The sequence below is a fragment of the Myodes glareolus genome, chromosome X (genome assembly GCF_982192425.1).
Source record: "Myodes glareolus chromosome X, mMyoGla1.1, whole genome shotgun sequence".
Taxonomy (NCBI): Eukaryota; Metazoa; Chordata; class Mammalia; order Rodentia; family Cricetidae; genus Myodes; species Myodes glareolus.
The window spans coordinates 126,150,458-126,174,041 of NC_142053.1; the positions used below are offsets into that span (position 1 = coordinate 126,150,458).

Consider the following 23,584-nt stretch of genomic DNA (forward strand, 5'->3'; position numbering starts at 1 on the left):
AATTAGGCAGATACTTTCTAAAAGATCAAAATCACAGTCAGTATCAATCCCTACCTTAATGATGGCAGTTGTTGCATCTGTTTTGAGGGTGGGCTGATGTCTCATGAGCTCATCAACAGCACTCCCCAGGTTGGATGCAGTATCCCCTTAAAGCAAACATGGAAAAAAAAAATACAAAAACAAACCCAAAAAAGAATGCTTAGACTAAAAAATATATAGACCAATAAATTTTTGTGCCAACCTAAGATGGAAAGAAACTGAACTGCTTATTTCTAACACCACACATTCCTTCATAAATTTACATAAGCCTTGATCCTCCAAATCATTGTAGAGGAGGAAAGAAATCAGTTTAATGAATTCTACTGTTAAGGTTTGAGCTAGGAGCTAGTTTTACGGAACAAAGAGTAGAAAAGAAAAAAGCATAAGCAATCCTTTGGCTGCCTCTGTGAAGAATGATCCTGACTAGAATGCTGCAGTGGTAGATCAAAGTACAAAATACATTGATTTATGAGATGTTGTGACACTATGTTGCCCAGGCTGGATTCAAACTCCTGAACTTAAGTCATTATTTTGACTTAGCCTTCCAAGTAAGAAAGTACGCTTCTGCAAAATAGAAATTTTCTCCAACTTACTCCTCATCAATCTAGATTCAAACACACTGAGAAAGAAAATTATCTGTGACTATTTTAGAGTAAATAATAACATCTCTAAATTTTATTGACTAGATAGTGGACTTGGAAATACACCACTGGTTCCTATACCTGTTTCTTACCAACATCAGGACAGCGAACTATTCAGAAGCATGGAAATACTATGAGGGAAGAGGCTAAGGATGAAGTATTCCTTCCTACCTGTAATAATAGAATATATGGTGATAATTCCCGTTAAGCTGAGCATACCTAGCCAGAGAAATGACGTGCAGTCAAGGAAAACTTCCCTTGCCAAAATCAACTTTCTATTATAAAATGAATAGTAGAAACTCACCAAGGGGATCAGAACTCCTCCTCCTCCGCATGGCTGGGAGGTAGTCAGGAGACAGAAGAACTTTGAACAGACGTTCAAATGGCTGACATTGTACAAAAGACTGAAGACCTCGAGCATTCAAGCAAAGTGCACTGAATACATTTGGAAGTGAACCAAGGACTTCCCTTGTAGCAGGAACCTAGAGAAAATAGAGAATTTGAAAGCAACATACATAAGGTCAGATACGCATGCAAAGAAGATATGTCGAGGGGTGCAATACTGAATAAGAGAAGAAACTGTGACAACCAGGTTCTAACTGGATCAAACATTACATATAAAAGCAATATTTTTTCACAAAATAACTTATTTTTCACTTGCTTCTTAAGCATGTGCACATATACCTTAGGAAACAAATATACACGGAATAATTTTTATAGAGTGGTAGAATAAACTCACATCTTTGATGAGCAGTGCATGCAGCATGACATCTGTCAGCCCATTGTCCTGCAGTGAGGACAACAATGATGGTTCTTGAAATACAAACACAGTCACCACTTCAGTAGCTAAAAACAAAGTCGAGAAAAAATAAGGGAAACTGACTCTTCACAGGCATTAAAAGCAAATAAATAATAGCTTAAAAATTATACATTCAATGTTAATTTTATACACCTATGATTATGAAAATTAATATTCCAACAGAATACCAAGAATATTTCCATAATATGAAACATTTTACTGATTATTTTACCAGCACATATTTATTACTGCAGTTATACTATATCATTGGCTATTTTTACATGAAATTGGGAATTTACAAAATACATCACACCATAACCCACTATTGTTGAATGGCTGTACAGTATTCCATTAAACATATGTATATAAATCATTCTTTTCTGTGAAAACTGATGTTTGATGTCTCTAAATACTTAACTTGCCAAGTTAGAATGCAAATATTCTGAGGTAAATGTATAAGTTTAACTGATGAATGTGGATAAAATATTCTGCAGAAATATTTAGCAAATCAAAATTGGAAATACGGCATTAAAAAGTACATATCAATAGTACAATAATACAGATACAAAATACTAATCTTACTACTTTAAAAACCGTAATATTCAGAAACGTGTACTCACGATTATCAGATTTTTGATCTGACAATCCGTCAAAAGGTATATAAACAGTGTCTAGAAACTATCTAAGAACAAAGCTGCCAATGCATATATCTAATTTCTATTAGAAAAAAAAATCAAATTTTCGTTTATGATTGTAAGGCCCATGGGTCTACCTCAGCTCCCCAGGTTCATCTGGAGGACAGTTTCTAGCCAGACAGCTAAACATCCTGTTTGTTCCTGTGCTCCCTCTGCCTAGCCTGGTGAGCTATAGGGCCATTGTTTATTCCACCTTGGGCATGGTAATTTCCCACCTGCCTGAGGGGGTTTTCCATTGTGCAGCAGCTAGGTATAAAAGGTTGTTCATAGCCTTGAATAAACATCAGCATTTAGCTGACTCCTTTTGAATGACCCAGGTCTCTTGTTCTTTCAATCTCCTTGCCCTTGCCGGGCTGCAAATGGTACAGGGGAGTGCTAACTGTGCTGAGTAAAGCAGGAGTTACAAATGATAGTGAGCAAACATTTCGAATTTGCAATAAACAGCAGCAAAATGGCATGTATGTGACAATTATTTGGGATCAACAGCTCTCAGTGGCATTTATTTGAGTGTTTGTGTAGTATATGCCATGTGTGTTCAGGTATTCACAGAGACCAAAAGAGGGTGTTGAACCACACCTCCCCCCAAGCTGAAGTGAGCCACCTGAACTGGGAGCCATTTGACCTGGGATGTGGGACAAAAACTGTAATACTCTGGAAGAACAGCAAGTGCTCTTAATCACTGAATATTATTTCTCAACCCTGACATTTGGGGTTTTTTATTGGCTAAAGGTTCTGAAAAATCTAAGCCCTCTTTTTGTATTATGTTTAGTTTAACACAGCAAATTCAATCTTGACTAAACAGTTGATAATACCACATAACATTTTCAATGTTTTTTAGAACTGATATATCTCTTGATTTTACATCTTCAGTGGTAAGATTGCTGATTTCCATAAATATGAAGTATAAAATGTTGTAAGATGTTTCGTGCAATTTTATGGATTGCTGGTAATTCTGTCCTAATACAAAATCAAAATTAATTTAATTAAACTCCAGACAACAACTAATACAATAGTTATTTTTATTTTGTTTTTGGCATGGGGTCTCATATAGTCTAGGGTAGTTCTGAACCCTCTTGCCTCTATTATACTTTTTCCATAATTAACCACTATTTTTAATAAACAGAAAACTTCATACATAGCAAAATCATTGCAATTTGGAATGTACAGCAGTCATGAATATGAGCCAAGGTGCCTTGGGCAATGTTTGTTAGCATTACCTGATGGGATGCCATATAGTGTAAGAGTGCATATTCAGAATCAAGGCTGTGATGAAGCACTGTGATGCAACATGGACATGTACTACCTGAATGCCTTAGATTCAGTAAACGTTTGCTTTCAAATCACTGCCACCTTTTTCTTGACTCTTACATTAGCTATACAATTCCTTCCTAAGGAATTATGACCGCACACCTACCAAATGTGTCCTACTCTACTACTAGGCTCAATGCCATTGGGAATCTCCAACAGACAAACACATCCTTTACACTGGCAAATTGATTGGACTGCTTCCTTGTCACAACCCAACCAGTTTCCCCACCCTACACTCCTCCAAGTTACCCACTGCCACCTCCCTTCTTGCCCAGATCCAGCCTCCTCTAATTTCCTTTCAGAAAAGAGCAGACCTACCAAGGATATCAACCAAACCTCACAAACCTTTTTGTAAACTCTGTGTCATACCATGCTACTACCAATACTACTATAGTCCTCAGAATACATTAAATCCCCTTTAGGATTCCCAGTAACACTCAATGATCAGAGAACACAGCTGAGTCTAGGTATGGCCTTAAATTAAGGCAGCAAGACTAATATAAACATACTGTCCTGCTAAACGACATCCGCCATAATTTTGCTCACTATCTTAGTTACCATAAACTCATAACCTTTATATCCCATTTTGTCCACAAAGGGAAAGATTTCAAACTAATGGGTATAAAAATCTAAATAGACCATCACCCTTCATATATGGAGAAATCCATGGTGTACTGAAACCTAGATTTAGAGTGAAAACGGAAAGGGATCCACTGAAAATCAGGGCCTTCAATTGCCAATAAACTACGCTGGAATGCACTAAAAAGGCCTAGTGTCAAATGTTTTCTTAATATGGTAGAGATTAATGATCTGCTAACAGGAAGTTTCATTTCATGGGAAACAGGTCTGTTGCTTGGTCAGACATCTAAAATTAGTTCTTCCAAGGAGGAAAAAAATATCTTATTACTTTTCACAAGATGTTTGATGGTAGTTCTTCATCTGTCTTAGTCCTGAACTATTGAAGGCTAACATCCATTAAAATAATAAATTCTCATATCCAGCAATTACTGTGCAATATTTTGACATTAGGTAGCCAGACTATGCATCATTTGACTCAAGATCTGAGAACAGGATTCTACGACTCAATTGCTAGTCTCTGTAGACTCCTTTTGGCTTATATGGTCTGTGACCTTGCTTGTTTAGGTCATTTTTTCCCTGAGAAATTATTCTAGGTGCTAGAGATAAAGCTCAATTGGTAAAGGTCTAGTATGCATCTAAGCCCTGAGACCCTACCTGAATGCAGTTTAAAAACTGGATGTGATGGTGTGTGCCTGTAATCCTAGCATTAAGGAGGTAGAATCATGAAGATTAGAAGCACAACACAGACGGGCAGTGGTGACACACATCTTTACCCCAACACTCGGGGAGACATAGGGAAGTGATCTCTGTGAGTTCAAGGCCAGCCCCGTCTGCAAAGCAAATTCCAGGATAGTCAGGACTATTATATAGAGAAACCTTGTCTCGGAAAACCAAAACAACGACGACGACAACAAAAGAAACAGAAGATCATCCTGTGCTACAAAGCCAGTTTAAAGTCAGCCCCAAAAATGAAGTCACATTTCAAAAAACAAAAGTATTGTCAACGTTTTTTGAATACTTTCATATTTTCAAAAGCAAAAAAACACATCAAGATATGGTAGCAAACACAGAATTATCAATTCAGCACAGCACTGTAACTTACATGACGCACAACCAAGAATGCACAACATATTGACCCATCACTTACCCACTGTAACTACAGAGACAAATCAGCCCTGGTTTCCTTGTAAACCACTGTATACCTCACTATTCCACAATCACTACTCACATTTACTTTCTTTAAATTAACAGTTTTCTACATAATACACCAGAATACTAAACTTCCAACAGTGATCAAAGGTCACCTGCATAAGCAACCACTTATACAACTAAGTTTGGTTCTCTTGGAATTCAATATTCAAATTGATTGTCAATCTCTTCAGGTTAAGCAAGCTATTAATTATGACACCGACATTAGACAGCGACAAAAATGGATGGGAAGGGTAGGAAATAAAAAGACTGACGAAAACCAACAAAGTTCTTGGTTGGGAACAGATTAAGAAATAAACTCTTTATTTTGTGGGTTTCAGCGTGAAATTACTGTAAGACACTATGATCTTCCAATTGCTACCTCCTAAATTTCCCCTTTGTGAATTCTTTCTCAGACTTCTATCTAACTAAGAGCACACACTATTCCTTTGTTTAGCCTACTTTTTAATCTGTCTTCTCTGATAAAAAGTTTCGCACTAGAAACTAACTACACCTTGCAAACTACCTTGGGCTGATTTTCTTTTTTCACAACTCCTTTGCAGGACCTGACCTCTGTTTCTATTAATATTTAGTACTTAAAATAACTTAGATTCAACTATAAAGTATATTTGTTTCGTCAAGTTTCACCTCAAAGTGAAGCACTGGGTAGTTATCACCATCCTTGGAGTAAATGCAAACAAGCTTTGGTTCATTAACAGGGACTCAAGGCACTGAGGCTACTCGGACAATGTTTTAATTTCTGTCACATTACATAAACCAGGAATCCTCAATAACTACAAACAGACATTAAACTCTATAGTGGCGTCATACGATAGTCTGTATTTTAAAGGGATCTTTCACTGCTATGGTTCAATAAATAAAAGGTCTATAAACAATTCAGTCAATAACCAACAAAACAAAACAACTATTTATATTACTAAAACGAGGGTCTTACATTCACAATGACGACTTCTCCCAGCCATCTCCTACCATAGTTAACCACACAACTGCTACAATTAAGTTGGGCTGACTGTGCACATTTCTCAAATTTATTAAAAAGAAATGTTGCTAATACCACAAGACCACTGGAATCAGTGTGCACAACCATTGATACTTGATTTAATCAATGACCTAAGTCTCATGTGATGCCTGTGTCCCCAAAGTTCTCCCATCAATACTGAATGGGTTAATTCTCATTCAATCATAGGTATTCTATTTAAAAATTTCCCAAATGCTAGGCCTAGTGGCACAGGCCAGAAAGCGTAGCATCTTAGGAGGTGGAAGCAATATCATTTCAAGTAAAAACTATACTGAGCTTGAGTAATTTTGAAACCAATCTGGACAATGTGCTGAGAATTTATCTCATAATGAAAAGGAAAAAGATGGTTGAAGGCGTAGCTCAGTGGTAGGGCACTTGGCTAGCATGTGCTGTAACATCACCCTCACCCTCCACCACTCTAACCCATCACTCCCCAAAATTAAACCAAACTGCTTCCTATGCACTTGCTCCATTCTGAGCTTACTTCTAAAGTACCACATTCTCATCCCCTAAGCTTTGACTTCCCCACCTACGCAAGAAATAATTTTTAAAAATCATATTCAAGGATTACTTACATTCCTGCTCTCCCAACCTATCCTTGGGAGGAAAACTGTTCCTATTTTGATACAATTATTGTAACAAAGTTTCCTAACTGGAAATTTCAAATTTTTAATGTAAAACCTCCAATTAACATAATGCTTAATGATAAAATAATGAATGGTTTCCCTTATAAACTCACAAAGGACAAAGCAAAGAGGTCCAATCCATTTATCTATCACATTAGAAGTCTTTGTTCGTATAGTAAGATGGAAAAAAAGAAAAGTAGTAATTAAAAAGGAAGACCTTATTTGTAGATCACAAAACTATATAGAAAAATCTAAGTAATCAATAAACAAAACTATATAATTATCTTAAATAAAATAATCAACAAGCAAACTTTGCAAGATAACAAGACAGAAATAGTGAGACTCAATTGTTTCATCAGCAAAAAGAAAGTTGTAATAACTCTATCTCTCAAATAGCCAAACTGTAAAATTCTTATTCCACTGGGTTCAAAGAATCTTCCATTTACATCTCCCACTAAATTTCTTTATATGATTCTAAGTGATATTCCAATTTGTGATGCTGGAGTGGGACAAAACCAAGGGCTTTGTCCAAGTAAGGTAAATACTTGAGTAATGAGCTATAATCCAGCTTTTAAGAAGTTCTAAAGGCTTTTATCTAGAGCAGGCTGGCCTTGAACTCTGAGATCTGCCTGTCTCTTGCCTCCAAGTGCAAAGATACAAGTAAGCCAGCACATTCAGCCTGTACCCAACTTTCAATTCTACTTACCCAAGAGGAAGAGTGATGGGCCATAGTATTCTGCATTGCTGATGATGTGTTTCAAAGAGGTAGGCAGAGAACCATCCATTACTAAGAGAAATGTGTATAAGACTATGATCAGTCTGGGAGAGGTATAAGGATCAAGGTTGGTGGGTAGCAGTATATTAACCACGGTAAATATATCTGAATTCAGTCTAATCTAGTGGCCTCTATTTGACAACCCCAAACACCTTATTTTGTTCATGCACTAAGCTTTAACAGTAGGTCAAAAAAGAAAAAATATGGAGACTGGGAGAGAGAGGAGGCAACACAATAGGCGTGAACAAAGAGCAAAGCTGGGAAAAGTGTAAATAACCATATCTAAGAAATGTGATATCAAATAATAAAGTGATCAATTTACTAAGTATGCTTTATAAAAGGGTAAACACCAGGAGAACATGAAAAATACAAATCTTGATAACCAAGTTTTTATAGAAAGCAGTATACAGAATCAAAATACCATGTCGTATGCCATCTGAGAAAGCAGGGTCTTGAATGGCCTTCTTGAGGAAATTTAACATGGACTTGAGAAGTGCTGCTCGTTGTGGAATACACTGGACTCCTGGCACGGGAGAAAGGCAAAAGGATCTTACTGGGTTGGGTTCACCATTAAATCACAGTAAATAGGCACATGAAACAGGAATTAAGAGACCCAGCTATATCCACTAAAGCAAAACTAGTAAACATTTAAAGTGAGATCTCTGGACATTGGAAAGAGTTTTTTGAAAGTGGAAATTAAATCACCAAGTATGGCACAAGACCATTATTAAAATTAGAGTCCTAAAGTTAAAAAAAATAAAGAAATATTATTAAGTAAAAGAGATTCAACTTCCAAATTCACTGTTCCTCTTTTGTATATTATCTGTTCTCCAAAATGTCTGTTTTGATAATCAATGTGTGAACTGCCAAAAGACCATAAAATGTTACAAGACATGTTCTTATAACCTCAGATGTACCATTAAGTGCTTCCTAAAGCTTTCTTCTTCACTAGTTTAAGAAGTCAGTCACTGTGAAAGACTGTGTATCTATGTGTCTACGCACCAGGACGGGGTCCAGGGCCAGGGCCAAGGCCAGGGCCAGGGCCAGGACCAGGACCAGGGCCAGGGCCAGGGCCAGGGCCCGGGCCAGGGCCAGGACCCGGGCCAGTGCCAGAGATGCTAGTGCTGCTGTTGGAACTTGATGCCCTTAAGTCAACATCCAGCCGATGCTCCATAGATATGGACGAGCCTGGACTGCTTTCCATAGTTACATCTGCAACTAAAGTACAAGTTATGATAAAGAAACTAATTAGAATAAAAGATACTAAGAAAAGAAAGTTCTGAGAAAACTTCTTCCACTGAGGTGAGATGAGCGATGCAAAACATGCAACGTTGTATATTATGAATAAGTGGCAGGTAGTAAGCTAATCCTATTAAAGGAGGTTAATTAAATAAAAAGAGCACAGGAAATTTAATCTCAGTGCTCATAGGGAAGAATACGATACATAAGATGTGAAGCAAGTGTCCTTCTGTACTAAAAACTATATACATGTAAATGTGAATGTGGAAAGGATATAAACAAGGCTGGAAAGAGCCACATCAAACTAATAGCTATGTAGGGGGGTTAGAAGTGTGTATTAACATTTCCTTTAAAACCTTGAATAAAATAATCTAATTGTGTAAAAGCAAATACTTATTCTCTTCAATTTATGAAATATAACAAGATTCCCTTTAGTGTATATATTTTGAAATATATTCTTCCAATTATTTTTAACAGACATATGTACCTATTTACACAAGGAGTAAGCACAAACTCTTAACTGTCTAACCTTTACATTGAATACACAATGTCTTTAGGAACACAACACAAGCATTTGGATTAGTTTTAAATATTTGCTTCCTGGTCACCGGTTGGAAAACTTAATCAAGCACTTCAGATGTTGTTAGAAGCTTTACCAAGCACTTACTGTTCTGCTTATTAAATTTTGATAATTATTGATTTACAGTAGATAGTCAAGCATTACTCATCAACAGTTAATAGCACATTTTACTCAACACTTTGGGATCTCACCTGTGAACTTATATCTCAGCTTATTCCCAATAAAACAGAAAGAAAAACTGAGAAAAAGGGTTTCTAGGGACAGCAACATGCACAAATGAATGTGCCAAAAACAAAGTCAGAAAAAAGGAATGGCATACGATTTATTATTCTAATATTTTACAAGAATAATAGATACATGCAAAGATAAGCTTTGTCATTAAGCCAACACTACTGTACATTCTACAAGGTATTTGGGTGGCCCCACTTTTATTTTATTCTAAGGTATATATTGGGTAAGGTTGTCATTGTTAAAGCAGACACACAGTGTATTTGAAATCAAAGATGATCTGGTTTGAATTTCTGATCCTATGACTTAAAAGTTGATTCTAAACAACCATTTCAAGCATCCCATCTTTTCATAAACCCGCAGATACAATTTTTCAAGGTCCCATTTAAGAGTTTATACTCTTCCTGTAATTTATAAAGCATATATTAAACTTGCAGGATACATGGTAGTAAGTAGTAAGACAGACAATATTCTGACTCTGTAGAAGTTATTATGTTTTCGCACTTTAAAAAGATACTGAAACAACATATTAAAAAACATCAATTACTAAATGATTGATCTGCAGTGACTTTAGTGGTCTACTGCATTTTTACCATCTGCTTTACTACCCAATTCCATTCCAAAAAATTCATCACCTATATAAAAAAAGTGGAAAACCTGTGGACCTCATAATTTATAAGGAAGTATTTAAAAAGGGAAGGACAAGAGAAAAATCTCACACACAAAAATATTGACTTAATAACTTGTTAATTACCATCCATATCGGTTTCCATTTCTTCTCCTTCTTGAGTGGTAGTAGGTCTCTGGATCTTTGGCTTGATCACAAATGGACATTCTTTTCGGCACAAATCTACTTCATGCTATAATTAAGGGGAAAATGTTAAGAAAATCCTATACATTTCAGGGATTAAAATATTGTGATTAAAGAGTATCAAGCGGATCATAGGTTATAGAAACATAAAAGATATAAGATGGTTACGTTGAGCAGTTAGGACAGTTCCCTATACTCAGCACTCACTGGAATTCTATGCAGTCTATACAAAGCGATCCTTAGACAATAATACCTCAAGTCTATAGATGAAGATAGAGAGACCACTATGAGATTGAAAAGCTGCCATATCCAGGTTGGTGATGAGGTCAACCACTCTGACAGCTCTGGTGACAAATGTTATCTGGTCCTGTTCATCACCAAGAAACTTTATGACCTACAAGAAAGAGAGAGAGAGAGGCAAGTACAATTACTGAAGAAGAGAGAGAGCTATTAAAAAAATCCATATTCCTTTGCAAAAATAAAGTATGGGAGTCCCTGTGAGACAGCATAGTATGAAATGGAGGGAGGAAAATGACACAAGCCTGATCTTTTTTCTGCTTGTCAAATAATAGTGCTGTAAATTCAAAGACTGGATGCAACCTTCTATGAGGCCACATGGACAATTCATTATTAAGAGTATATAAAATTTCTGGTAAGTTTAATGTAAGACAACAATAGATAGCAAGATACATTGTCTCAAAATGCCAACTAAGCAAACAAAACAAAACAAAGCCAATAAAATTAAAGCAAAACTTTACAGGTATCTTTATATACACTTTTCTTAGGGGCATACTCAATGCCATGCTAACATATAGCACTGTCTTGACCCAAAAATCCAAAAACTATCAAATTGTGCTGGATTATAAACATACCTTAATATTGACAATATATATAGTGTTGTTAATGTGGTAACTAGAGATCAAACTGTAAGTAACTCTAATAAGCTTTCTATGTTAACTGTTCACTATAAAACATCGAAGCCTATACTCTAGTTAATTTTCCACAAATATATTGGGAAAGGAGAGTGAGTACCTTTAGTAAGGCTTCCATCATTCCACAGGAGACCAACGCTTCACCACCAGCATCATAGCTGGCCAGGTGGTACAAAAAGGAAAAGAGAGCAGTAGCAAACTGGTGGGGGTATGGGTCCATAGAAGGATCTACAAAAAATTTGGAGAGGATATAAAGTTCAGAATTCGATACTAAGCTAGCAAGCAGATCGTTAAAACAACGAAAATGTCAAGATCCTCTTGCTCCTAGAATAAATAATTAACACCTAAACTTACCAATCATAGCCTGGATGCAGTTCCGCACAAGAACAGGCAAAAATCCATGGTAGGAGGCAGTTCCAGTACAGTCAATAATACTGCTGAGCTTCGGAGTTCTCTCCAAATGCACAATTGATGTTAATGTTCGTAAAGAAGCAGCTTTAATTTCCTATGAGAGTAGAAATTAAACAAGTGTCAAAACTACATGAATAACTGAACTAAGGTACAAATATCTCAAAATCAAAACATAAGCAATTTTACTGAACGCTGCTTGAGGAAATAAACATCTGTGGAGAGAAACACTGCACATCTGGCATTTATTAACTTCACTGTTTAATATTCAAAAAGAAAGATGCAAAAGGTCCAAGGTTCTCTCCTGTGGCATTTTCTAACTCCTTAGGAAAAACAAAAAATAAAAAAGTATGGCTTTGTTGTGTAGATATTATGAACACATACTTACCATGAGCTGCTTATCTGTAATTTGAAGGACATCTACCAACTCCTCTATCAACCCATTATACAAGATACTGTTTGCTGACTCTTGCAAGGCATTGGAATAGACTGTAAAAGAGAAGCAAACACTTTGGCAGAAATGCAGTTATTAAGCCAAGGGTGAATAATACACCTTCCAATCAGCACAGGGGGTAAATTTGCTAAATTACAAGATTGTGGTAATAGCTAGATACATTTCCTTACAAAAATTATTAGTAGTCTTAAGAAATAATTTTGTTGGAATTTTGTGGAAAAAGAACAAATAATTCATTTTTCTAATATCACTACTTGATAGAACTATAACTGTGCTTTGGATATAGGTATAGACTTTTACATTAGCTTCTTCCTTTACTTGCTTTTACCAAATACGCTTTTATATTAATGTTTTTATGGAGTGTAGCACACTAAATCATAAGTTTGCGTGGCACTACCAAAAGTTAAATGTGTATAATCTAGCCAGGCAGACAGGTACATGCCTTGAATCTCAGGAGGAGGACAGACAGAGGCATACAGATCTCTGTAAGTTCAAGAGTAGTCTGTTCTACTCAGTGAGTTTAACAATAAAACCACATAGTGAGACTGTGTCTCCCCCCCCCAAAAAAAAGGAAAAAAGAAAGAAAGAAAGAGAGAGAAAAAGAAAGAAAAAGAATAAAAAACATTTAATCTACTTTTATACTGAGTGGACATACACTGAGAAGTAAAAACTGGATGAGATGGTAATCATTATCATGACAGAAGCACAGACATAAATACAAGAGAAAGGGTTTTGAGGGCAAGGTGTTCAGCTTTAAGAGTAGATAAGCAAAAGCTAAACAAAGACAGGTAATAACAGCCTTGCTTGCCCTTTTATGTCTTTTAATGTGCCTAGCATGTAAGGGGTTGATTTTCAGGCTTTCTTGTAATTCTGAAAATAGCTCAAATACTTTTCAAAACTAAATTACTGAAGTTAACTGACAGAATACAATGTGGGCTACATAATCTTCAGAAACATGATGAGAGCCTAAAAAAACTGATTTCCACAGAGATTATACCATTTGTAAGAAAATCAATGCAACTTTTGACGAAAACATGTTTTTTTCTCATTTCTGTGTCCTAGACCTTACATATATAAAAATCACTGATGACCTAATAGTAGAAATGAAACTGTCTGGGGGAATAAATGGAAACAAAACTATTCAAGGAGGAGAGCAGTGGACAATAACAAGGATTATGCACTCATAGTATAATATATACTTGCATGGAATGGCTTTAAATAATCCGACATAGCTAAAAAAAAGAAAAAAGCCTCTGTGTTTTCCAATCTATTATACCATAGTTAACGGACAGAGTATTAACTAATTATTTTCAAAATTCAAAGTTGTACATCTGAAAGGATGGGAGAACTGAAAGAGGAACTATCAATAGGAAGGAAGGATACAGAGCAGAGGGGACTATCTGAATATATTTTTTAAAAAAGGTGTTGACAACCAAGGCCATGTGACCTGGCCATAAAGGCTTTAAGTTTTTCTGATATACTCAGGAAATCAAGAGTGATGACTACAACGAACACTGGGAATGCAATTAATTTTATAATTTATGTTGTCATAATAAGTAAATCCTCATAGCAATGAAAACAGATGAATTTCATTCAAAATCAAGTTCAAACTGCCTAATTAAGACCACTTAATTAGTGTTTCCTTACCTAATATAGATATTGCATGCAGTCTGGCCTGAACAGCTTGTAATCGCTTCCTGTGATTAGAAAAGCCATGGGCCAGGCGTATATGAGTAAATAACAGCATCTGTAGAGATATAAAAATTATTAGGAAATCATAAAAAAAATTCCTTTCCTTTTTATTCTTTTCTTTTTTTTATGAGGGGGCTCTTACCATTTTGGCTGCTTGGTAAAAGAGTTTCTTGCTATTTGCTAGGATATCAAACTGAACAAGTATCATTTTACTCTGAGATTAGTTAACAATCCCAGAGTGATAAAACAGGGACAGGCAGTATCATAATGTGGTTAAGTCAAGAACCATCACTATATTGATAGACAATAACATAGTAAGAATTCTAATTTTCAATAAACTAAATATTTGACCACTGCCAAAAGAACAGAACAAAATAACACAATTCAGTTCTCTTAAATCTATCCAAATATATCCAAAATTGAGAAAGTTTTCGCCACTGATAGTAAATCATTTGAATCAAGGAACTTAGTGTTGACTATATAGTAGAGGAAACAAACACCTAGATAGCTAATCTGCTAGACTCCAATGTACATTAATTTTGCTTTGTCTTCTGCTTGTCCAACACATATCATTAGTGTATTTCGAAAAACATTGTGTGCTGGGGATATTGTTTCAGATATACTGTACCTGCTTATCCTTAGGAATGCTGTACATTTTGGTAAGAGATTCCATTATTTCAGAAGGGCTTTCTGAAATCTATATTAGAAAAAAATTAGTTAGGAACAAAACTTCAACAAAAAATTGAGTAACCAACCAGATGTCAAAGAATCCTCTTACCTTGTCAAGTTGTTCTATATGAATGTAATGTAGTGTATTACTAGTTGTCTGAAATTAAAAAGTTAAAAAAGCTGTTAGGGGTCATCACTACCCTGTAAGAGACACCTGAGAACAAAAATGTCACTTGCGTTTAAGACCACCTCTTTAAAAATCAAGGTAATTTCAGAGTCATTCAAAGCATCTACTTTCCACATATAATAGCCACAAGATCACTTCCTTAAAACCACTAGTATTAAACTTAGTGTTAAAAGTTAGCAAGCATATTTTATTTTCTAAAGTCCTTTTTAATATTTGTCTTATAAATCTCCACAATTATTATTCATATGAAATACTAAAACCATAAAAATTATTTCTAATGCTTTAATGACAACTTTACCCTAAAAATTATTTAATAATAAAAGTGGGGGAAACATCTGATTCATTAGTAAACCTCTAAACCAAAAAAAAAATCTTAGCAGCTCACCAAGGAATATGAAACAAACACATCATTTAATCAAGATTTTTACAGGCAACATGGAGCTTCTTACGGGCTGGCTTAAAAACAGAAATCTGAAACACAACTACCTAAGACTATGAACAAAATACACAAATATGGCAGTGCTGAATAAAAGAGGCTTTATCTTTTGCAGGTTCTAACATAAAACCTAATCATATCTATGAGAGATACAGGTACATATAACTTCATAGGACAGTGATATACAGTCAAACATTCACTCATTTAAACTAAGAAGTTCTATAAATAACAACATCATCAAAACAATCAGACTCACCCTCTTCTCAATTTTGACCTCAGTTCCAGGGTCTGCATAGAATTCAAAGTGTAGTGTGGTTGCGCTGGGTGGATATTTCTGTGTATAAAAGAAAGGAATCAGACAACAAGCTTGAGCTGACAACAAAGATACCTCCACTGCCTTCTTTTAGTCAAAATACATTGTGGCAGCTACATATTCCACACCAATGGTATCTTTTATTCTTTGCCCTGACCAGAGTTCAGAAGACATTTGCTTGAAAATAAATGGAAAGACTGTAGTTTAGAAATCCAAAAATCTATTTTAATTTCCAGGTTACCTGTAACTCTATTAATACATCAATTTTGACTATAGTTATTCTCATGGTGGAATAAAGTAGGACAAGTAATAATGCAAAAGAATTTTAGAAAGAATAGAGATCAAGTGTCAGAGTCAAAAGATAGGCACCAACTAAAGAATGAAAAAGGCCACTCTTGTGAAAACTGATTACACCATTCTAGAACAGGTTTCATTTTTTTTTCCTACATAGGATTACAAAAACCAAATGAACTAAACCCTCAAAGCACATCTACAACTCTACAAAAGTAACACAACAGATGAAATTCCAATAATAAAACCCTGATCATTAAAACATTCCCTTGGCCAGGTGGTGATGGTACACACTTTTAATCCGAGCCCTGGGGTGGCAGAGTCAGGAGGATCTTTCTGAGTTTGAGACCAGTCTGGTCTACTGAGCAAGTTCCAGGACAGTCAAGGCTACACCAAAAAACCATGACTCAAAAAATAAAGAAACAAAAAACAAGTAAACACATTCTCTTCAAAGAAAACACAATGACATTATCATTATAAACCTTTATAAAATTGGGTTCAACATGTGCATATACTACATAAAGTACAAAAATTTCAAAATTCCTTGACATGTTAAATAATCAACCTTCATGTAGATAAGGAATAAAACAGGTTAACAGACATCACACAAACCTATTAAGTCTCAAAATGCATAAGGGTTCAGAATTACCCTACTACTCTTTAAAATATTATATTCACAGAATTGGGAACTCCAAGCTGAATACTCTTATACAATACATGCTTCCCGTATTACCAACATCCATTTACAACTGTTCACTAAAGAACGTCTATCAACTAAGGTAGGAAAATAACCTGCTCTAATATGTAGATTTCTTTGACTAGAAAAACATGAGCTATACTAACCCAGAAGAGAAATTAATTAAATTTGATCATATCCATTTGTGTTAAACATGACAAACTAGGCTCCAAACGTGCAACATATCAAAGCAGAAGAGGGGGACAGCCTAAATCTATAACCAGAGCATGGATAAAGAGAAGATGAAAACATAAAAACATCCTGAACAGTAAGAAGATCTTTTTATTTTAAAATTTTTATTTCTATGAGTGTTTTGTCTGCATGTATGCCCATTTTGTCATGTGAGTGCCTGGTGCATATAGAGGCCAAAAGAGGCTACCAGAAGTCCTAGAACTGGAGTTACAAATGGTTTTGAGTTGCTGTGTGTGGAGGTAATAGGAATCATACTCTTGATCTGTCATCTCTCCAGACCCCTAAGTAATCCAGAAAGAATTGGTTTCAATCAATTGTTCTTGAACACTTCTCAAACTTCTGATAGTTGTGTGAGAACTATCACACAACTATATCACTAGGCACTTTCTAGGTTTTTTTTTTTTTGGCTCTTGTATTGAATGTTTAGACAGGTATCGTGTAGGCAAAACTGGTCTATACCTAGTGATCTTCACATCATATCCCTAATACTGAGATTATAGATGTACACTACTATTCTCAGCTTCACTTTCTGGTATTATAAGGAAAAAAAAAGAGTACTTTCAGTTTGATTCAAAAAATTCAACTTATTTCAGAACTGAGTATATGAACACATACTACTGAGAATTGTTATAATCAGCACAGTGAGGGCTGGTTTCCTAAAGCCGTTATGTATTATTTTTTTTCCCTCAGGTCCAACGAAACTCCTGATATCAAGTGTCTATTTATACACCATAAATTCGTTAAGTCTTAGAAAGAGACAGTATCATTTTCCAAATACTCACCAACATATGCAAGTCTCTGCAACATTCTGCAAGTCCAAAACCATTCTCTTTTCCACCCCAGCTCTTAGAAAAGGGAAAAAATACAGTGTTACACAATGTTCATGGTCTTAGGCTTACGTTTATAAAGTGTTTAGCGAGAAAATATTCATCTATATAACAAAGAGAACAAATAAAACAGGACTTTGAGCCTCAAAGCAAGGTGGTGTGTCTAATGGTTGTTTCTTCAATGAAATCTATTTATTTCATGGTTCTATGAGGGTGCTCAAGAGTAGAAACACTACCTACTTCGTTCCACGTCTGAATTCATGTTTGCTGAGATTCAGTCATAGTTGGCCTTTCTCACCAGGGTGGAACCACACTTTTTGACAAGAGCCAAATTACATGCTATAAGAGTCTATATATTTTTTGTGTTGGTTTGAATGAGAATAGTCTCTACAGACTCATATTTGAATGCCTTGGGAGTAGCATCAGGTCTTGATGTAGGAGTCCCCTGTGTGCTGTGATTACCATTAATGAATAAAGAAACTGCTTTGGACTTATACCAAGGGAGAACTTAGGTAGGCAGGAAAAGCTAGGCTGAATGATGGGAGCAAGAAAGGCAGAGTTAGGAAGAAGCCATGGAGCCGCCATCAGAGTCAGACATGCCAAAACGTTACTGGTAAGTCACTGCCACGTGGCAATACACAGATGAATAGAAACGGGTTAAATTAATATGTAAGAGTTAACCAATGAGAAGCTATAGCTAATGGGTCAAGCAGTGATTTAATGAAAACAATTTCTGTGTGATTATTTCGGGTCTAAGCTAGCTGGGCAGCCGGGAACCAACAAGCAGCCTCCTTCAACAACGTGTGGCCTGGTGGGGGTAGGTATGGCTTTGTTAGAGGAACCATATTCCTGCAGGAAGGCTTTGGTCAAATGCCCAAGCCAGGCCCACTGTTTTCTCTCTTCCTGCTGCCTTCAGTTTCGGATGTAGAACTCTCAAGTTCCTTTTCCAGCACCATGTCTGCATGCATGCCTCCATGTTGCCTGCCATGGCTGACAATGGATGAAACCTTTGAACCTGTAAGCAAGCGTCAATTATATGCTTTCCCTTATAAAAGTTGTAATGGTCATGGTGTCTCATCACAGCAATACAACAGTGACTAAGACACTTTGCTACCAAAGTACAAAAGCTTTAAACAAGTGCCTGTGTTAATGAGTAGCACAGTTACTAATAATTTCCAAACCCTAAATTCTAGCCGTATAATTTTGCTTATGGACCAGCCTGGAGCATCTTCTCAGGCCTTTGAAATATCAAAAAATTTACAGTAAGAGCAAGGTCTAACTGTACATATCTGAATGGCCTAGAACTTATCTATCTAAGTAAGAAGAGGGAGGGAGGGAGGGAGGGAGGGAGGGAGGGAGGGAGGGAGGGAGGAGAGACAGACTGACCTACCTACCAACCTAGATACAGACATAGACCAGGCTGGCCTTGAACTCAGAGATTCACTTGCCTCTGCCTCTTAAGGGTTGGTATTAAAGGATGCATTCAACCACACCTGGCAAGAACAGCACATTTTTTTAAGTTTAAATAACTGTTAATCAACTTAGCTATGACCAGGAATTTTAATAAGATACTTATTATCTTAGTCATCCTTATTACCTTAGGTCATGCCCGGCCCAGCTCAAACACAAATGCCTTCACCCAATTCTCACACATCCAATGTGGGTCCCAATCACTATTGATCTACCTGGTAAGGCTGCAACATGGTGTTCTCTCTACATATATAATCTCATTATATTCATTCTTTAGAAATAAATATAATCATGACACTAACTCTCCAGCAAATCTATAAAACACTGTGTATCACTGGGGCTGCCATTTACAAAGATCTCCAATACAGAACAATACTGGTGAACAATACAAAACCTACTTAATACTAGAGAAATAAGCTTTTTGGAAGTCCTTATTAACACAGAGAACAAAATACAGAAAACGGGGGTCTTTTTTTATTAATTCTCCAAATGATGTCAGCAATTTTGAAAAGAAAGCTATTTTGTTATATACAATAAATATTTATAGAGTATTATACCTTAGTTCTTTGGTGAAAATCATACTGTGGTGGTTTGAATGAGAATAACTGCCACTGGGGGTAGGTTCTGAGGTTTTAAAAGTCCACACCATTCAAAGTTAGCAATCTCTGCCTCTTTACTGTGGGTCAAGACACAAGCTCTTAGCTACTGCTACAACGCCATGCATGTCTAACTGAAAAAGATACTGACAGAAGTTGGTACCAGAAGTAGGCTACTGCTGTGACACTGTTATTTGGAAGAATGTGGAACACTAGCAAAGTTGCTGATTGCTGTAAGCAAGGCTTATCATCCCTTCCCAGCAGGAGATTGGAAGACAGTAGTGTTGAGAACAAGGTGGACTATGGAGGCATAGCTCAAGAGGTTTCAGAGAACAATATTAGGAACTGGACTAAAGACCATTGTTATATTTTGGTGAAGAATGTAGTTGGTTACCTTTTGTTCTTGTCTTAAGAATCTCCCTGAGGCTAAGCTAAACTTTAAAGTTCTGGACTAATTTCATACACAGAAAATATTTCAAGACATCCTAATATTGACTCTGTAGTAGGATTATTATCAGTTTTATGCATGCAGGCCTACAATAAAAAAGACCAAGCAAAGCAAAAAGAAAAACAAAATATACAGTACAAAGAGAAAAATAAGCACCAGTATATTTAATGTTGGAGCCAAGACTTGTACTGAAAGAGAAAAGTAAAGGCCAGATACAAAATCAAATAGAGAAAGTGGAACTCTTGGGCTAAGACCCCAGATCCAGCTAATCCTGCAATTTGTGAAAAAAGGCCTCAAGGATTTTCTGCTTCTAAAAAGCAACAACAAATCATATTTTTTGCAAATGTAATTCAATAGGCTCCATTCTCCCAAGGATGCAGCCAAACTTGGCAGCACCAACTATATAGTTCTAACTCTAAGGTTATAAAGGATACAGGGTTGTGGATTTTTTTCTTTTCTACATGGCTAAATAGAGTCCCTGATACCAGCTTTGTAGCAGGGAGTTCCTCCCCACATGGAGTCCCTGAGAAGACACTGCATGGAGTTGTGGAATGTCTGCCAGGGGGAGCTGTATACAGGGAGAACCAGACAAAAAAGAAAAATATGTTTGCAGTCAACTAAAGGTGGCAAGGTAGAGCCTTCTTTGACACAAGACATGGATTTGGAGTTTGCCCTTATGGGGTTTCCATCTTGCTTTGGTCCAGTGCTTCCTCACTATACATGCATTCCTCCCTTTTAGAACAGTAATGTATGTTCTCTACCACTGTATGTATTTTGACTTTATAGGAGGGTTACAATTAAGAGATTCTCTTGAGTCACTGGACTTTTAGTTGTATGAAATGTCATGAGCCTAAGGAGGCCAGGGAGTAGAATGTGATGGTTTGAATGAGAACAGCCCCTATACTATAGGCTACCTTTAAATACTCGGTAAGGATTTAGGAGGGATGGCCTTGTTGAAGGTGGTGTCACTGGGGGATGGGTTTTGAGGTTTCAAAACCCCATGTCAATCTCAATTAGGTCTCTCTGCGTAATACTTGCAGATTAAGATGTAAGCTTTCTGTTAGCTCTTCAATGCTATGCCTGCCTGCCGGCTGCCACAATCTCCAGCAAGATAGTCAGGGACTCTAACCCTCTAGAACCATAATCTGCCAAAGAAACTCTTTTACACATTGCCTTGGTTGTGGTATTTAATCACAGCAATAAAAACGTTAAACACACTAAGAAAAACTACTTGAACTCTCTGAACTGGTTAATAATACGTATTTTAATAACCGTGATAATAGCAGCAGAGCAGGAAACTCCAAAAGACCACCTATCACAAAAGTTGTGAATGAAATAACAACAGTACAGAATCAAACAACCTCAAAGAATTTTGCACACTAACTTTTTGATATTTAACTTACCCAACCCTATTCTATATGTAGCAGCTGTAAACTATAGTCCACATTCCTGGAGTGAGGACAATGAATCTTCATGCAATAAGTGAGAGATTGTTTTGGTCTATAAAAGACCAGCTAAAAGGACTTACTACTAGTTTGCTTAATTTGGAACTTTCCCAAAGGCAGGAACACGTTGAAAACATTGAATGATAAATGTAGTGAGTAGTCCCCACCCTTCAGGAACAAGTTCTGGTTAAGGCGTGCCATCGAGGGGACCAGAAGTCAAGCTCAGGTGTTCTTCCTCCAGTGATTATCTACCCTGGTTTTATTTGAGGTGTCTCTTTCATGGGCCTGGTGCTAACCATGTAAGATTTGTCTAGCTGGCCACTGAGCCCTGAAGATCCACCTGTGTCTACAGCCTCAGTACTAGGTGTTAACATTCAGAAATTATGCTGGCCCGCCCTGTAATCTGAGCAATTCGAGCAAATACTTAGTCAGCCCAGGGCCCCATGGCCATGCCTGCACTATTGTAGCTGTAAGGCTCTGTATACAGGCCCAAAAGACCCCTTTCAGAAACAAGATCCATCCATTCCCACTCTTTCCTGCTGCTCCTCAGAAGAGGAAGGCAGGCAGGCTTTGCTGCCCCCCCCCCTTTTGTCTTTCTGTCTCTCTCCTCTCTTCTGGTGCTCCTGTTCCCCACTCCCTTCCCCTCCCCACTTTTTCCATTCCCTCTCTCCAATAAAAATCCTCTTTGTAAGTGCAGTCTGCATGGTGTGTCTGTCTCTAACCCGCCATTGGGCTCCTTGGCCTGCCAAGGCCCCTCTTGCACCGGATAATAACACTAAGGTTATAAACTATGCCAACACTTCCAGGCATTTTTATGTGGGTTCAAGAGAATTCAGGTCCTTGTGCTTGTATGGCAAGAATGTTCCTGTGAACTATTTCCCCAATGTTCTCTACTTTTGATTAGCAAAAACTAATCTTTGATGTCTTTAAAAGCTAACTATATAAACCAAGTATTATGCATCAACATTAATGTACATGCTATGTATAAAAATGTACTTTTTAAAGAAAATAGCAATAAAGATGGAGGAAGGCACAGAGAAATATGATTAAAGTTTTTGTATACTATTAAAAAGAAATTGAGAGACCCTGTGGTTGAGGCTTGCACAGTATACCCCTAGTTTCATACCCAGAACCACACCAACAACAAAAAAAATTAAGCTGGTATTAAAGTACAATTTTGTAAATTAAGATATCAATTCTAATTCTCAGGGCAAATATCAACAATTAGCTAAAAGACAAATAAAGAAACTGAAAACCTGAACAATGCCAAATCAACTAGCCCGAGGACATTGAACCCATGTAAGCATACAACATATACTTTCTAAGACACATTAAAAACTCCAATAGACCTTAACAAAACAATCATTAATATATTTAAACAAAATCTCTGCCAATTACAGCTGTCAGATGTAGAAAAAAATCAGATTTCTATCACAAAATTTTCAAACAATCTGAAAAATTCACAAGTAGGGCTGAAGAAAAGGCTCAGTGGTTAAGAGCACTGGCTGCTCTTCCTGAGGTCCTGACTTCAATTCCCAGCAACCATGGTGACTCACAACCATCTGTATGGGATTTGACTGCCTCTTCTAGTACACATGAAGACAAGTCAATCATATACATAAATATTTTTTGAAAATTCACAGTACTTTTGACCACCAACGAATCAATGAAAAAAATCACGTGGAAAATCATAAGTTACTTAATGTGAGTAAAATGAAAGTATAATCCCACAAATTAAAACATGTATTAAATTTTAGGTATCTCAGAAGTTGGAAAGATGATTCAGCAGTTAAGAGCACTGCCTTAGGACCCAACCCACATGACAGTTTACAACTGCCTGTAACTCCAGTTCCAGGGAATCTGACACCTTCACACCAAATGCACATAAAAGTATTTTTAAAAATTAGGTATCTCAACATTCTTATCTTGAATAAACCCTAA

General features: G+C 36.5%; 1 protein-coding gene across 13 annotated transcripts in view; it reads right to left on the reverse strand.

Annotated features, from left to right (window-relative positions):
* The window catches only part of Huwe1 (HECT, UBA and WWE domain containing E3 ubiquitin protein ligase 1), a 132,879-nt gene that overhangs the window by 69,479 nt on the left and 39,816 nt on the right, over positions 1–23,584 (reverse strand). For 8 of the 13 annotated variants that reach the window (XM_048441621.3, XM_087902734.1, XM_087902731.1 and 5 more), the window contains 16 exons: positions 17,640–17,702; positions 15,582–15,659; positions 14,812–14,859; positions 14,662–14,730; positions 13,989–14,088; positions 12,276–12,376; positions 11,834–11,984; positions 11,580–11,707; positions 10,801–10,941; positions 10,491–10,596; positions 8,692–8,907; positions 8,111–8,212; positions 7,621–7,701; positions 1,420–1,526; positions 985–1,162; positions 55–146 (listed from right to left, as the gene is read on the reverse strand). In XM_048441621.3, the coding sequence (XP_048297578.1) occupies positions 55–146; positions 985–1,162; positions 1,420–1,526; positions 7,621–7,701; positions 8,111–8,212; positions 8,692–8,907; positions 10,491–10,596; positions 10,801–10,941; positions 11,580–11,707; positions 11,834–11,984; positions 12,276–12,376; positions 13,989–14,088; positions 14,662–14,730; positions 14,812–14,859; positions 15,582–15,659; positions 17,640–17,702 (1,761 nt within the window). The remainder of the gene's footprint in view (positions 1–54; positions 147–984; positions 1,163–1,419; positions 1,527–7,620; positions 7,702–8,110; positions 8,213–8,691; positions 8,908–10,490; positions 10,597–10,800; positions 10,942–11,579; positions 11,708–11,833; positions 11,985–12,275; positions 12,377–13,988; positions 14,089–14,661; positions 14,731–14,811; positions 14,860–15,581; positions 15,660–17,639; positions 17,703–23,584) is intronic. The other 5 variants (XM_085684809.1, XM_085684807.1, XM_085684810.1 and 2 more) reach the window with 1 other exon arrangement.